This window comes from Astatotilapia calliptera, chromosome 6, assembly GCF_964374335.1.
Source record: "Astatotilapia calliptera chromosome 6, fAstCal68.1, whole genome shotgun sequence".
Taxonomy (NCBI): Eukaryota; Metazoa; Chordata; class Actinopteri; order Cichliformes; family Cichlidae; genus Astatotilapia; species Astatotilapia calliptera.
In genome coordinates, this window is record NC_137427.1 from 44656512 (window position 1) to 44671283 (window position 14772).

General features: G+C 42.9%; 1 protein-coding gene and 1 long non-coding RNA gene across 4 annotated transcripts in view; both read right to left on the reverse strand.

Moving 5' to 3' along the window:
* Positions 1-14772, reverse strand: part of LOC145429277 (uncharacterized) — an 84115-nt gene that overhangs the window by 54290 nt on the left and 15053 nt on the right. The window lies entirely within an intron of this gene.
* The window catches only part of LOC113024836 (fibrocystin-L-like), a 40864-nt gene that overhangs the window by 7889 nt on the left and 18203 nt on the right, over positions 1-14772 (reverse strand). For 2 of the 3 annotated variants that reach the window (XM_080302565.1, XM_080302564.1), the window contains exons 6-8: positions 12929-14695; positions 12751-12828; positions 12328-12472 (exon numbers count right to left, since the gene is read on the reverse strand). In XM_080302565.1, the coding sequence (XP_080158691.1) occupies positions 12328-12472; positions 12751-12828; positions 12929-12983 (278 nt within the window). In that variant the 5' untranslated portion in view covers positions 12984-14695. The remainder of the gene's footprint in view (positions 1-12327; positions 12473-12750; positions 12829-12928; positions 14696-14772) is intronic. The other variant, XM_026172198.2, reaches the window with a different exon arrangement.

Consider the following 14772-nt stretch of genomic DNA (forward strand, 5'->3'; position numbering starts at 1 on the left):
GCTGACAGCTGAGAAGGTTGAAATGTTGATATTTCTGAAGAACCCACCTCTGATGTTAACGTGAAAAAAATGTTACAAATGTGTTATTACAAGGATGTCGTGTGTTTAAAAATGAACTTATACAAAAACAGTTAAAAAAATAGACTATACCGGATTCATATTGGTATCGGCAGATATCCCAATGTATGATCTTGATATCGGACATAAAAAAGTGGTATTGTGCCATCTCTAATTCTAGCCATCAGAAACCTTGAAGCACAGGCCGAGGAGGTGGTGTGGCAGCGATTTTTCACATCAGCCTATCAATCAACCAAAGACTAAGACAGACTTTTAATTTATTTCAAAGCCTGATGCTTAGCCTCGTCCACCCTGATTTAGTGCTCAGCTCAGATAAAATAATTATTGTGCGTGATTTTAACATTCATATAGATGCTAAAAATGACAGCTTCAACATGGCATTTAATCTGTTATTAGACTCAATTGGCTTCTCTCAACATGTAAAAGAACCCACCCACCACTTTAATCACACTCTAGATCTTGTTTTAACATATGGCATAGAAACTGAACATTTAACAGTGTTTCCTGAAAACCCTCTCCTGTCTGATCTGACTATAAACGACCAGCTTCTTCAATGATGAATGCAGATGCTTCACTGGCTGATGAGCTGAACACGTTTTATGCTCGCTTCGACGCCGCAGCAATTAAAACAACAAACGGCTGCGCGTGCTCGGAGTGCACCAGTGAAGAAAATGCATTCGTCATCACAGAGCATGCTGTGAGGAACACCTTCAGGAGGGTGAACACCAGGAAGGCAACAGGACCAGATGCAATCCCTGGCCGGGTCCTTAGAGCCTGCGCTGATCAACTAGCACCGGTGTTCACGGAGATCTTCAACCTCTCCCTGGCCCAAGCCTGTGGTTCCCACGTGCTTCAAACGGTCCATTATTGTCCCTGTTCCAAAGAAACAACAGCCCGCTTGCCACAATGACTACCGTCCAGTAGCACTGACTTCAATTGTGATGAAGTGTTTTGAAAGACTGATGAGAGATCACATCACTTCTTCACTTCCTCCCACCATCGACTCACTTCAGTTTGCTTACCGGACTAATCGTTCCACAGACGATGCCATATCTCACCTGCTCCACACATCCCTGAGTCACCTGGACACTGGCAGAGGGAATTATGTTAGGATGCTGTTCGTGGACTACAGTTCAGCATTCAACACAATAATTCCCTCTAAGCTTTTCACCAAGTTGACGGATCTAGGACTCAGCTCATCACTGTGTCAGTGGATCCTCAACTTCCTCACAGACAGACCCCAATCAGTGAGGGTAGGAAAACAAGTCTCCCCCTCCATCTCACTCAGCACTGGAGTGCCTCAGGGCTGTGTTTTAAGCCCCCTGCTGTACTCACTGTACACTTATGACTGTGTAGCCACATCCGACACCACCTCCATTGTCAAGTTTGCTGACGACACTGCTGTTGTGGGCCTGATCTCCGACAACATCGAGACGGCCTACCTGGAGGAGATTAGGAACCTGGAGACCTGGTGCCAGGAGAATAACCTCCTCCTAAACATCAGCAAGACTAAGGAGCTGATCGTGGACTTCACTACAAAGCAGGCGAGGAATTACAAACCCCTCATCATCAGTGGCACGCCAGTGGAGAGAGTGGACAGTTTCCAATACCTGGGTGTCCACATCACTCAGGACCTGTCATGGTCCTGTCACATCAACACCCTGGTTAAGAAAGCCCGTCAGCATATCTTCTTCCTCAGAAGACTTAGAGACTTCCATCTGCCACTGAAGGTGCTCAAGAACTTCTACTCCTGCACCATCGAGAGCGTCCTGATGGCAAACATCTTCACCTGGTTTGGGAACAGCACCAAGCAGGACAGACGAGATCTGCAAAGGGTGGTGCGCTCGGCAGAACGCATCATTCAATCAGAGCTCCCTGACCTGCTGTCCATCTACACCAAGCGGTGCAAGTCCAAAGCTAGGAAGATTATGATGGACCTCTCCCATCCCAACAATGGACTCTTCTCACTGTTGAGGTCTGGGAAGCGCTTCCGCTCCCTTAAGGCCAAAACAGAGAGAATGAAGAGGAGCTTCTTCCCCCAGGCTATTCGGGGCCTGAACCAGGTGTAGGACTGGACTCTCCCAAACACGTCACTATAAGACTGGACTCTCACACACGTCACCACACATTTCCTATAATCCTATAATTCCTATAATTTATAATCCTTATCTTTATAATCTCTTCTGCTATTTGCACATTCTTTACTGTAATTTCCTAAGTTAATTTGTAAATTTTTGTAGTAAATTGTAAATATTGTAAAACTTTTCTTCTGTCATTTAATGGTCGGGCATTGTACAGCTACAAGCATTTCACCCCCATGTCATACTGTGTATGGTTGTGTGTGTGTGTGACAAATAAAATTTGAATTTGAAATCATTTCCTGATAACATTTACATTTACAATAATTGATTACACTGCAGTGGGGAGTAGACTTCATCACAGTAGATGTCTTTCTGAAAGCGCTAAGAATATAATCCACCCACTGTTATCATCTTCAATGCCCTGTACCAACATAGAGCAGAGCAGCTATCTGAACAATATTGGATTGCATTTATATAGCACTTTTGAAGACCCTCAAAGCGCTTTACAATTCCTCTATTTATTCACTCTCACATTCACACACTGGTGGAGGCAGCTACAGTTGTAGCCAGCTACAGTTGTAGCCACAGCTGCCCAGGGGCAGACTGACAGAAGCGAGGCTGCCATATCACGCCATCAGCCCCTCTGGCCATTACCAGCAGGCGGTAGGTGAAGTGTCTTGCCCAAGGACACAACGACCAAGACTGTCCAAGCCGGGGCTCGAACCAGCAACCTTCAGATTGCAAGACGAACTGCCAACTCTTGAGCCACGATCGCCCTCCAACAGAGGTCGATCATCTTGTTAATAATTTTACCTCCTCACTACGTACGACTCTGGATACTGTAGCTCCGGTGAAAACTACCGTATTTTCACGACCATAAGACGCACTGTACTAAAAGGCGCAGTCTCAGTTATGTGTGCCATTACTGTATTTAACACACACATAAGGCGCACTGGATCATAGGGCGCATACAAGTACCGTATGCGTATTTAAAAATAAAGCGGGAGCAAACCTGAGTTCGATACCTTACTCACATTTTTATTACCAGTAATCGTCATCATCAACAACACACAAGCATACAAGTGTGCGTATTTAAAAATAAAGCAGGAGCAAAACGAAGTTTGGTACTCACGTTTTTATCATCAATCAAACCCATGGAAGTCCTCATCCTCTGTGTCTGAATTGAACAGCTGCGCTAAATCTCCATCAAACATGCCAGGTTCACTTTCTTCACCGTCAGAGTCACTTTCCGTGCCGTGCGGCTCCTCGGAAATGATGCCGGCTTTTGCGAAAGCTCGAACAACAGTGCCAGCAGACATGTTAGCCCAAGCATCTACAATCCATTCGCAAATTGTGGCGTAACTCGCCCGGCGCTGCCTTCCACTCTTGGTGAAACTGTGGTCTCCATCGGTCATCCATCGCTCCCAGGCCGCTCGCAGCCTTACTTTGAACGGGCGGTTCACACCGATGTCCAGCGGTTGGAGTTCCTTTGTCAGGCCTCCCGGAATGACAGCAAGCTCACAGTTCATTTGTTTCACTAGTTTTTTCACATCGGCTGTGAGATGGGCACGCATAGAGTCACAAATTAAGAGCGATGGTGATGCGTGGAAAAAAAAAAAAAAAAAAAAAACACCTGGTCTCCTTACATACACCTCCCTCAGCCACTCTTTCATCATTTCCTCATCCATCCAGCCCTTTTCATTTGCCTTAATGATGATTCCTGCTGGAAACTTCTCTTTAGGCAAAGTCTTTCTCTTAAAAATCACCATAGGCGGCAGTTTCTGTCCATTAGCATGGCAGCCAAGCACAACAGTAAAAGAAGACTTTTCGTGCCCCGTTGTGCGTATCGCTAGCGTGCTGGTCCCCTTCTTCTCCACAGTGTGACTCACCGGGATATCAAAAGTGAGCGGGACCTCGTCCATGTTTGTGATGTGGCTGGGCTAGATGTTTTTGTCCCCGATGTGTTTGCTGCAGTAGGAGCGGAAGATGGCCAGCTTTTCCTTATAATCCGCTGGAAGTTGCTGCGCTACCGTAGTCCTGGTCCGGATGGAAAAATGGCACAGTTTCATGAAAAGTGAAAGTGAAACTGCTTTTAGCCGAATGGTGACCGTCGAAACGCTTCTCCCGCTCGTTCTTTGCTCGATGATCCACCGCTCGAGTCTTTCCTCCAACTCGGGCCACCTCGCCTTATGTCCGCGGAAACTCAGCTGCGTTTTCTTGACCTGCCGGAGCTTGTTTTCTAGCTTCCTCCATTTGCGAACCATCGATTCGTTAATCTTAAATTCTCTCGCCGCTGCTCGATTTCCATGTTCCTCCGCGTAGCTGATGGCCTTCAGTTTAAACTGTGCTTCATAAGCGTGTCTCGTTGCCATTTTCAGGGTTGCGCCCACACTTCACCCTTTAGCGTTCTCATGGTGTTCTCTACTACGTCCTCCTTACAACACACAGGGCGCACTGCGCTATAGGGCGCGCTGTACTTTTTGAAGAAAATCTAAGACTTTTAAGTGCGCCTTATGGTCGTGAAAATACGGTAAGTCCTCAAATCAGAAGTACCTGACTCCGTGGTATAATTCTCCATCACGTAGCCTAAAGCAGATGACTCATACGCTGGAGAGGAAATGGCATGTTACAAATTTAGAAGATGATCAGTTAGGCTGGAGAAATAGTTTGTTGCTTTATAGGAAAGCCCTCCAGAACATCTTACTATTCATCACTGATTGAAGAAAATAAGAACAACCCCAGGTTTCTCTTCAGCTCTGTAGCCAGGCTGACAAACAGTCAGAGCTCTGTTGAGCCAACCATCCCTTTAACATTAACTAGTAATGACTTCATGAACTTCTTCACAAATAAAATTTTTATCATTAGAGAAAAAATTACCAATAATCATCCCACAGATGTAATATTATCTACAGTTACTCTTAGTACCATTGATGTTAAGTTAGACTCTTTTTCTCTAATTGATCTTTCTGAGTTAACTTCAATAATTACTTCCTCCAAACCATCAACGTGTCTTTTAGACCCCGTTCCTACAAAACTGCTCAAAGAAGTCCTGCCATTAATGCTTCGATCTTAAATATGATCAACCTATCTCTAATAATCAGCTATGTACCACAGGCCTTCAAGCTGGCTGTAGTTAAACCTTTACTCAAAAAGCATCTCTAGACCCAGCAGTCTTAGCTAATTATAGGCCAATCTCCAACCTTCCTTTCATATCGAACATCCTTGAAAGAGTAGTTGTCAAACAGCTAACAGATCATCTGCAGAGGAATGGTTTATTTGAAGAGTTTCAGTCAAATTAACTGAATTTATAGAGAAAACATGTTTAGTTTTTGTTGATGTGTGTGTGCCATACGTTAGTCTAGGCTGAGAATGAAGTGTAGTTTCCAGGTTACGTTCTTGCTGTGCCTCATTATGCCAGCAGGTGGCAAGTACCTCAGTCGAGTCATCTGTGTTGCCGCTCCGTCCACGCGTAGCTTCATGTCAGCAAAAGTCGGGAGAAAGCGCCAGAGTCCAATTTGGGATTACTTCGAATATGACTGTGTTTTAGATAAAAGCAAGTGTCTTGTAGTGGAAAGAGATAAAATATGTGGGACATTTTTAAAGGGGAAAAATCCCACAAACCTTAAAGTGCACTTGAAAAGTTCGCACAAGAAGGCTAACCTAGCTTACCTTGAGAAGGTAAGGGAGCACGCCCAAGCCTCATCCCCAGAAACAGAAGCTAACCCCAGGCAAGGCAGCGTGATGCACGCTGAGAAAACCCCACAAAAAACATTAATGCAGTACTTCCAACGGCGACCGGATGGCTGCTGGTTGGTCAATTCGCAGGAACATCACAAGCGAGAGGAAGCGTTGGTGAATATGTTTATTGAGACTGGGATATCTACACAACTGTGTGAGTCAATTGCCTTCAAAAAGTTTAGCAATTCACTTGAACCAAAATTCCGAACATCAGGCGCTGCAAGAGTTAATTGTCTCATTGGGGCCAAGATGGATATAGCAAAGCAGAAACTGAAAGAACTAAAAAAAGAAGCGAGGAAGCTAACACTATGTGTAGATGGCTGGAGCAAAAGGGGATTAACAGCATCTTTCATGGGTGTGTCAGCTTGTTTTTACCACCCACCTGGAGGCCAGGTCCACCATGCTTTGCTTAACCTGCACCGACTGGAGCACCCACATACCGGGGAGGCCATCGCCCGCTGCATTGATCATACATTAGAAGAGTGGGCTGTAGGGAACGAGAAGGTGCTGCTCGTTGTAACCGATAACGGGGTCAACATCGTCAAGGCCGTACGGCTTCTTCAGAATCGCAGGCGAACTGATGATACCAATGGTTCTCAGGATGAGCAAAGAGCTGCTGGAGAGGGCCAAGGTGAAATGTGGATGGAGTCTGAGTCGGAGGAGTCAGACACAGAGTGTGAGGAACGTGGAGATTTTGGTGAGTGTTTTTATAGGAGCAAACACATTGTCAATTTTTTTTCTTTTTACTCATGTAAACCGTTGCATTAACTAGCATCCCCAGGCTTCTACCTTTCTACCTATAAAACCCGAGAGCAGCCAAATGGCTGGTAGGCTTTTAGCTAAGCTTTAGCTTCAGCCAAGTGGAAGCTAAATTGGCTAGTCATTCATATGTATATTAGGTCGTTATCTGGGAATTCTGGAGGGAGGGGAGTGGGGGTGTGTGATTGAGGGCGTGGGGGAGCTGCTAAAAGCTGTGCACTTCCTTTTGTGTTTCATCTTGATGCATTCTCAATCATCCAGGGAAATAAATCTCCAAAAGTCACCAACTTGGAGTGTTTCAGTTTGCCATCTTAGGGAGAAATCAACACACATGGGTGTATGTCCTTTGTTGCTGAGATTTATTGATAAAAACAGTACAAAAAACCAACCATTTGTACAAATATTTACAAATAATAATAAAAAGTGAGTGAGTACAATTCAACATTTTCAGCAATCACTCACAATCCTGGCACTGCCATGGTTTCTGTAGTCTGCATTTACCACATGTGTATCTTTTGCAGTGAACACATCGCACAGTGGCATGATTGTTCTTGCAGTTGTGTTTGACCTGACACGTGGCTCTTTTTCCAGGGCTAGGTGTGGAGGGTTGTGTCCGAAGCAACTGTTCTCTTCTTGCCTTCTTCGCAGCTACATGAGAGTGAGCCAACTCTGTTGCAAGCGCCACCAGGAAGTCCACCCGTCTTTCCTTCGTCCCGGTGCATGCTTGATACAGCACATGTGCATTCAGTGCTGCCATGTCAATCATGTTATAAAACACGGCGACTGGCCAGCGCCGTGTTCCTTTGCGGACAGTGTACTCCCGAACCATCCAACCATCCAACTTGATCCCAAACTTGTCAGGTTTACTTGCAATATTCTGCAGGAAACAACACCGAGTCTTTGATGGGAAAAGCTGTTCATCAACGGTGATATGTAGACCAGGGTTGTAGCACGTGATGCAGTTGGTGACAAATGATCCCCACACACTGGAAATTGCAGCGAACTTATCAGTCTTTGCTCGATTTGCTCCATTGTGGCATCAATCAGACCACTGGTATAATGTTGAAATGTACTCACTCACTTTTTATTATTATTTGTAAATATGTGTACAAATGGTTGGTTTTTTGTACTGTTTTTATCAATAAATCTCAGCAACAAAGGAAATACACCCATGTGTGTTGATTTCTCCCTAAGATGGCAAACTGAAACACTCCAAGTTGGTGACTTTTGGAGATTTATTTCCCTGGATGATTGAGAATGCATCAAGATGAAACACAAAAGGAAGTTCACAGCTTTTAGCAGCTCCCCCACGCCCTCAATCACACACCCCCACTCCCCTCCCTCCAGAATTCCCAGGTAACAACCCAATTTACATATGAATGACTAGCCAATTTAGCTTCCACTTGGCTGACGCTAAAGCCTAGCTAAAAGCCATTTGGCAACTCTCCGGGTTTTAAAGGTAGAAAAGCCAAATGGCTGCTCTCCGGGGTTACAGCATTTGCAGCTATAATGTTAGTTTCCTAGTAAATTTTCTGATGCATGTGAATACTTCCTCTCTTTTACTGTAGCTATATTGCAGACAGCATATATGTTGCAGAAAGGCTGGAAATGGAAACTAGCTGTAGCTGGTAAAGGTTCACTTGTCATGATTCGGCTGTGTGGCAGGCAGGAGAGGACCCAAACGCAAACTCACAGAGACAAAAGGTAAACTCAAAAAACACAGCTTTATTGCTGGCGTGGAGTGGGACACGAAAAACAATACAAAATAAACTAAACTGGGAAAACTAAAGCACAAGGAGCCACAGGGAAAAATCACACAGCTATGATGGAGACTACGACACTGACAAAGAGAAACACAGGGCTTAAATACACAGAGGGATAACGAGGGAATGAGACACAGAAGGAGGCCACAGCTGGGAGAAATCAGGACTGGACGAGACAGAGACGCAAAACTAGAAACACTCACATGAGGCATGGACCTTCAAAGTAAAACAGGAAGTATCACACAGAGACGCGAACTAGACACAGTGGAGACAGCAACTAAGAAACAGAGACAAACCATAAGGCAGAGGTCTAAGAACCAAAATACACAGAGGGAAATACTCAGCTTTGAGCACAAGAGACTAGACTAGAGGGAGTAACAAAAGACCAACCATGAGAACATAATGCACAATGCAGGGTGACAGAAAACAAGAAACTCAAACATGCAAAGACACACCATAAACAGAACAGAGGGGGCACAGAGAGACATGAAGGGCAGGGGAGACTTAACATGGGTTGAAACACAAGGGGGAACTAATAAGCAAATGAACATAGGAGGCCCAATGAGCTAAACATACTATAAACATCAAAATGAACTAGAACTCAAAACACTGGGTCCTAAGACCCAGGATCGTGACATCACTGTTTTTGTAAACGAAAGTTCCCCAACTTTTTTTTATTTAAACTAAATAATTGCAATGCTGTTTATGCTTTATTGACCCTGTGCACGAGAAAATGCTAACTTCCTGGTTTGAGACCGGATGTGGGGTTGTACATTTCCGGTAGCTTTACTTTGTGGTCAATCACTACTGTGAAGATATCCTCCACAATCATGTCCAAAACTCGAAAACGGAAAGATGGCGTTAAGTTACAAAGAGCAGAAGGTGGGAACACTCACCACTGTTGTGTCACAAAAAATCTAATGATCAATTTTGACGTTTAAAGAGTTTAGATCGATCAGTTGTTTACATCACTCAACACAAGCAGAACTGCATCACTGCAGCAGAAGACACATCGTCCACATTCAGAAGCACATCTCTGTATAGTGACTGGTCTCATGATTTAAACAGGCAAATGTTCAGCATTCAAACTACAGGTGAAGAACAGTCAAACCAGATGTTTCCCCGTTATGTCGAGATCAGCTAGTCAAGTACACACCTACACAGCATGTTAACAAACTGTGAAAAAAGCCACACAAAAATGAATGATTGCTGGTAACGGTTTCTATACATTAGTATTTACGAAGGGTATGTTGTAACTTACCTTCAAAATTACAGCGGTCCCTCGCTATAACGCGGTTCACCTTTCACCTCGCTGTTTCACAGATTTTTTAGTGCAAGTTTGCACGTTTTTTTTTACGTCACATTGTGTCCTGCGTCCTGATCGCTGCAGACGATCTCCTCCGTGACGTCTCTCCTGTACAGTACAGAATTGCTGCATCGATGCTAGCAGTGTGACTCTGAAGTGCAGTGCTGTATGTCCACGATGTCCACGAAACGTGTTGTACCGTCAAAAAATAACATTGGCTACTTGATTTCACCTATCGCTGGTTATTTTTAGAACATAACACCTGCGATAAACGAGGGACCGCTGTATACAGATACTGAGAAATATAACATTTGAATCCCTTTTCTCTTTTGCTCTGAGGCGCAGGGGAAAAATATCGACAAGTCGATGAACATCATTTACAGATATATTGGGTAAATGCCCAAGACATCTATAGAAATGTAAATCGCGGCTTGATTCATTCATTTGCTTAACTTGTTTTGGACCGTAAACCAGGCGCGAATAGGACACCGGAAACAAAGCTCCCCACAGGAGTTTCCGCACCGGAAGTAGCATATGCTAACGTGCACATAGTCAATTCACATAAAAGGCTGCCCACATTACTCACAATCCCCAGTAAAAGCTTTAATCGGTGCTTCTGCTGTGATCCTACTCATGGCTATGGGGATAACACTATTAAGAAGTAAAACGTATTGAAACAGGTCTGCTTACCTAAGAGACCTGCAGCACAGAGCTAATGTCCATAGTTTACGAAATAGTTTTTATTAAATCAAATACATACCTCAAGTGGAAATATAACAACATTTTTAGACTATTGCTTCTATGTTTATAATGTTTACATGTTTTATAATTGTCTGTTTTGTTTTTTTAAGACCTTGAGCTGCAAGAATATGGGGAGAGCAGCAAGTTCCACAGAATGCCGTGCCTAGCACACACTCTTCAGCTCACAATCAAAGATGCCATGAAACACCCGACTGCTGATTCAGTCATAACTAAAGCAAGAAAACTGGTACATGCTGTAAGAAAATCATCAGTGGCAAATGAAGAAATGATCAAAAGGTGTGGCAAAACTCTGATCCGGGATTGTACCACTCGTTGGAACAGTACTTTTGACATGTTGAGACAACTGCTAGAAACCAGAGCTGAACTAAACCAACTGCTTGAGCAGCTGGAGATGGATACTTCTCACAAGTGATTGGGCCAAGCTGGAGAACCTTGTCAAGCTGTTTGAACCCTTTGCCATTCATACAGACCAGCTTCAGAGTGACAGCCAGTCACTCTCACAAGTAGTGCCATGTCTGCTCAACCTTGAGGCACATCTGCTGACGAGTCCTTTTAGGAATCCTTTAGCTCAAGTGCTTCTGAAGTCTTTAATTAAGGGAACGGTTTGCTGGTATTCTTAATCCTGATTCCACACAGTTTGATGCTACACCAGCAGGAGCCTGCCTGCTGGATCCAAATGTTTCACTGATTCTTCAGTCACCAGATACAGCATCGCTGCATTTCTGGAAAGCAAGACAGGATGTCTATCCAAAACTTGCCCCAGTAGCTTTAGATCTTGTTAGTGCCCCTGCTTCACAAGCATTTGTGGAACGCATCTTTTCTGTGTGGACTCCTGTCATTTGGGCTGAGAAACTGAACAACCACATCTCTGGAGCAGCGAGTTTTCCTTTAGATCAACACTTGCAGTTCAGTTCAGTGCTTTTTTTTTTGTTGCTTTTTTTTATGTTTTACTAATGTATAACTAAACACTTAAAATTTACTCATGATGGCTTGGCTTTTGTGTTGTGTTATTGTATTGCTAGTCAGTTGCAGTGTTTTATCACAGCTGTAATGCCAGCATTGAATGTTGGGCTTCCTAATGTTTAAATTAAATTTCATCCAAGTTACTTTAGAGTTGGCTAAGCTCTGTTTATCTACACTACCTGCTTTTCAGATGCTGTTGTAAATGTGTCTACTAAATATTAAAGCCATATATCATTTATAGTTGCCTGGTGGGAATGTGGGTTGTCTGTCTCTATGTGTTAGCCCTGCGACAGACTGGTGACCTGTCCAGGGTGCACCAGGGTATGGTAGCTGGAATAGCAACCTATCCAAGGATAAGTGGAAGAAGATGGATGGATATGATGAAACTGGGATTTTGTTACACTTAATTATTTCCATTTTTTTTAACAGTCTTTTTTTAACAAAAAAAAAAAAAAAAAAAGAGCCAATATGCAAGGACTAATCAATTAACCAGTATTAAACAACAGCTATTATAGCTAAGTTATCTAGAAAGTTAATTAATCTTTTATTCACAAGGACGACTAGGGGCGCTCAGAGGGGAATTTATTTTAGGCAAAGTGTTTTATTTCCTGTCTCCCTTCCCTCACCCCCAACCACTTGCAGCAGATGACTGCGCCTCCCCTGAGCCTGGCTTTGCCGTAGGTTTCTTCCTGTTAAAATGGAGTTTTTTATCCTGCTGTTGCCAAGTATTTGCTCATAGCTTTTCGTCCGATTGTTGGGTTTTTTTCTGTATTATTGTAGGGTCTTTAAGTGACAATATAAAGTGCCTGTGAAATAATTAAGTAACTTGTGAAATAAGTAAATACAGACGTGCTGCTAAAGTATGCCTGGACTGTACCTGGTGTAGCACATAATCTGGTTGCGGTGTGTGGAGTCTCTCTCCACATCACAGGGGACTGACAGGGTGTTTGACACCAGGGTCACACGGTTTCCAAACATGTCGTCTACTGGATTCAGCTGGAACTGCCGCTCCTGTGCAAAACCTGGAAGGGAAAAAAGGGGGCAACAAAATCTCAGAAGGTAATTGTTTTTGAGGCTTAGAGTCACATCTTTCAGCATCATCCCACCAGGCCAGCAGGCACAAGGACTCTCAGGACAGTTACAACTGCATTAACAAATCTTCTTCAGCTGCATCTTTTAGCTACAGAATAGCTTAAAATTGACTTATATCTAAGAATCCATCATAACTTGTTTTACAAAGTAAAATAATGCCCACACTACTTTTTAAATTTACTTCTAAACCTCATTACGGATCTCCTACCATCTCCTTGAATGGTGAGTCGTGTGGCTCCATTGACGCTTCCTATGCGTGGGGACACGGAGGTTATGTGCTGAGCATCTGCAAAATTGAATTAAAACCGCATGAGAAATCTTTTTTCCTCGAGTGTGAACAGCGAGCTAAAACAACTGAGTTTAGAATAGAAGTTGACTTAACTTACCGCAGCAACACCAAAGAGCGAAGAGGAGAGCTGCGGCCTTCCACTTGACCTCCATCCTGAAGAGCTCCCAGGTTACTTTGCTGCCTCACCTGCGCCCCTCTCTCGACCGATTGTGAATCACGTGACACAAAAGTACTATTTATAACAAAAATATAATTGAAATTTATTGACAGCCATAGAATAAATATATGTGGTAAAATGTACAATTATTAAAACAAATATTATTTTAAAAAAATTGTATTTTCCATTTTCCAGTGTGACATTTAAGTGAACAAAACTCACCTGCTGTGAGAAAATTTTGTTTACCTGTTGATTGGGAAACTGTCAGTTCAGGGACGCGCACTACCTTTTTATAACGTGCTCAGGGTCCCGCCCCTCACCTGAAACTGGGAGGAGACTGGAAGAAGTTTTTGCTGCATTTATCAGATTTTCAAGATGTCTGCATTTAAAAACAAAAGCGAAAGTGAGTCAAAAACCGTGATAAATAATGGCTCCATGAACACGGGACGTAATTAGCGATGAACATGTGGAGGAAGAAGTGGAGCTATAAAAAGCTAAAGTATGCAAAGTTATACACGTTTTGCATTTGTTCAGTCCTTCAGTAAATATGGTCTTTGTGTAGCCTTTGACTTTTTCACACCGTTTCATGACCGTTGGATTAAATTTGCATTAAAGTGCAATCATTCTCCACTTGCACAATGTGCTCTTGAAGTGGTCTTCATGTTATTCTGTTATTGTCATGTTATTCCACGTTTCATTTATAAAACATATCGTACAGTAGTGCTTCGCATTTCAGTCTTTGAGTGTTTGCAAAACTGTCTGTGATCATAACAATGATAAATAAAACTCCTTATGATGCTTGCAACCTTATATTAATTGTAGATTTCCTATTCAACTAATTTGTGCCTTGAACCATAAAAAGAAAACAGATCTAAAACTGGCAAACAGTAAATAATAATAATAATAATAATAATAATAATAAGAAAGAAAGAAAAAAAAAAAAAACAGTCTTGCCCCTGGTATGTGGCTCATTTTGCAAACAAGACTAAAACTATAACTATAACTAATAAAAACTAAACTGAAACGAAGGATTTTCAAAAAATAAAAACTCAACTAAACTACCAAACAAATGGTAAAAACTAATTAAAACTGATATAGAATTGAAAATCTGAAGTCAAAACTAAATAAAAATAAAAACTAATGAAAATTGCAAAACTATTAAAACCTTGGTCCATAGTTCAGCGGAGACAGTGTCCTTTGCCCTACCAGGCTAAGTAAAGTCTACCAGCCAACAAGGTGGCCTTGCATGGAGTGGGAAGAAGAGTCTAAACACAGTCGTTATCAGGGTGTTTTTGTTCGGCTCCAGCCTTCAGCCCACAGCTGGCGCCGAAGGGATAGCCGCATTATGATGTTGATTTTTCTTTTATGCGAACAACTCATGAGAATTTCAAAGCTGTTCTTTAACACTCCGACAACAATTCAGAAATGTGTCATGATTTCACAAATATCTGTCCGTTATTTGAAAGATTGAACATTTAAATTCAAATGTTGTCACGATCTGGTTATAGGGACTCAAACGCAGAGCGGTTAGATGTCTCCAAAATGCAGTTATTTACAGTTCCAGTGCACAATATATACTGTATACAGTGAAGGGAATCCAAAACTCCAGGGAATCACAGGGTAGCTCTCTCACACTCGCTCACGTCCTCTTGCCCACACTCACACACGTTCACACGGCAGGGAGGTCGCAGGTCCGGGGGGGAAGGTCTGAAGCAGAAGAGAAGGGAAGTCACAAACTAATCACAAATCACGAAGCACAAATCCACAGGAGCTGTGAGAACACT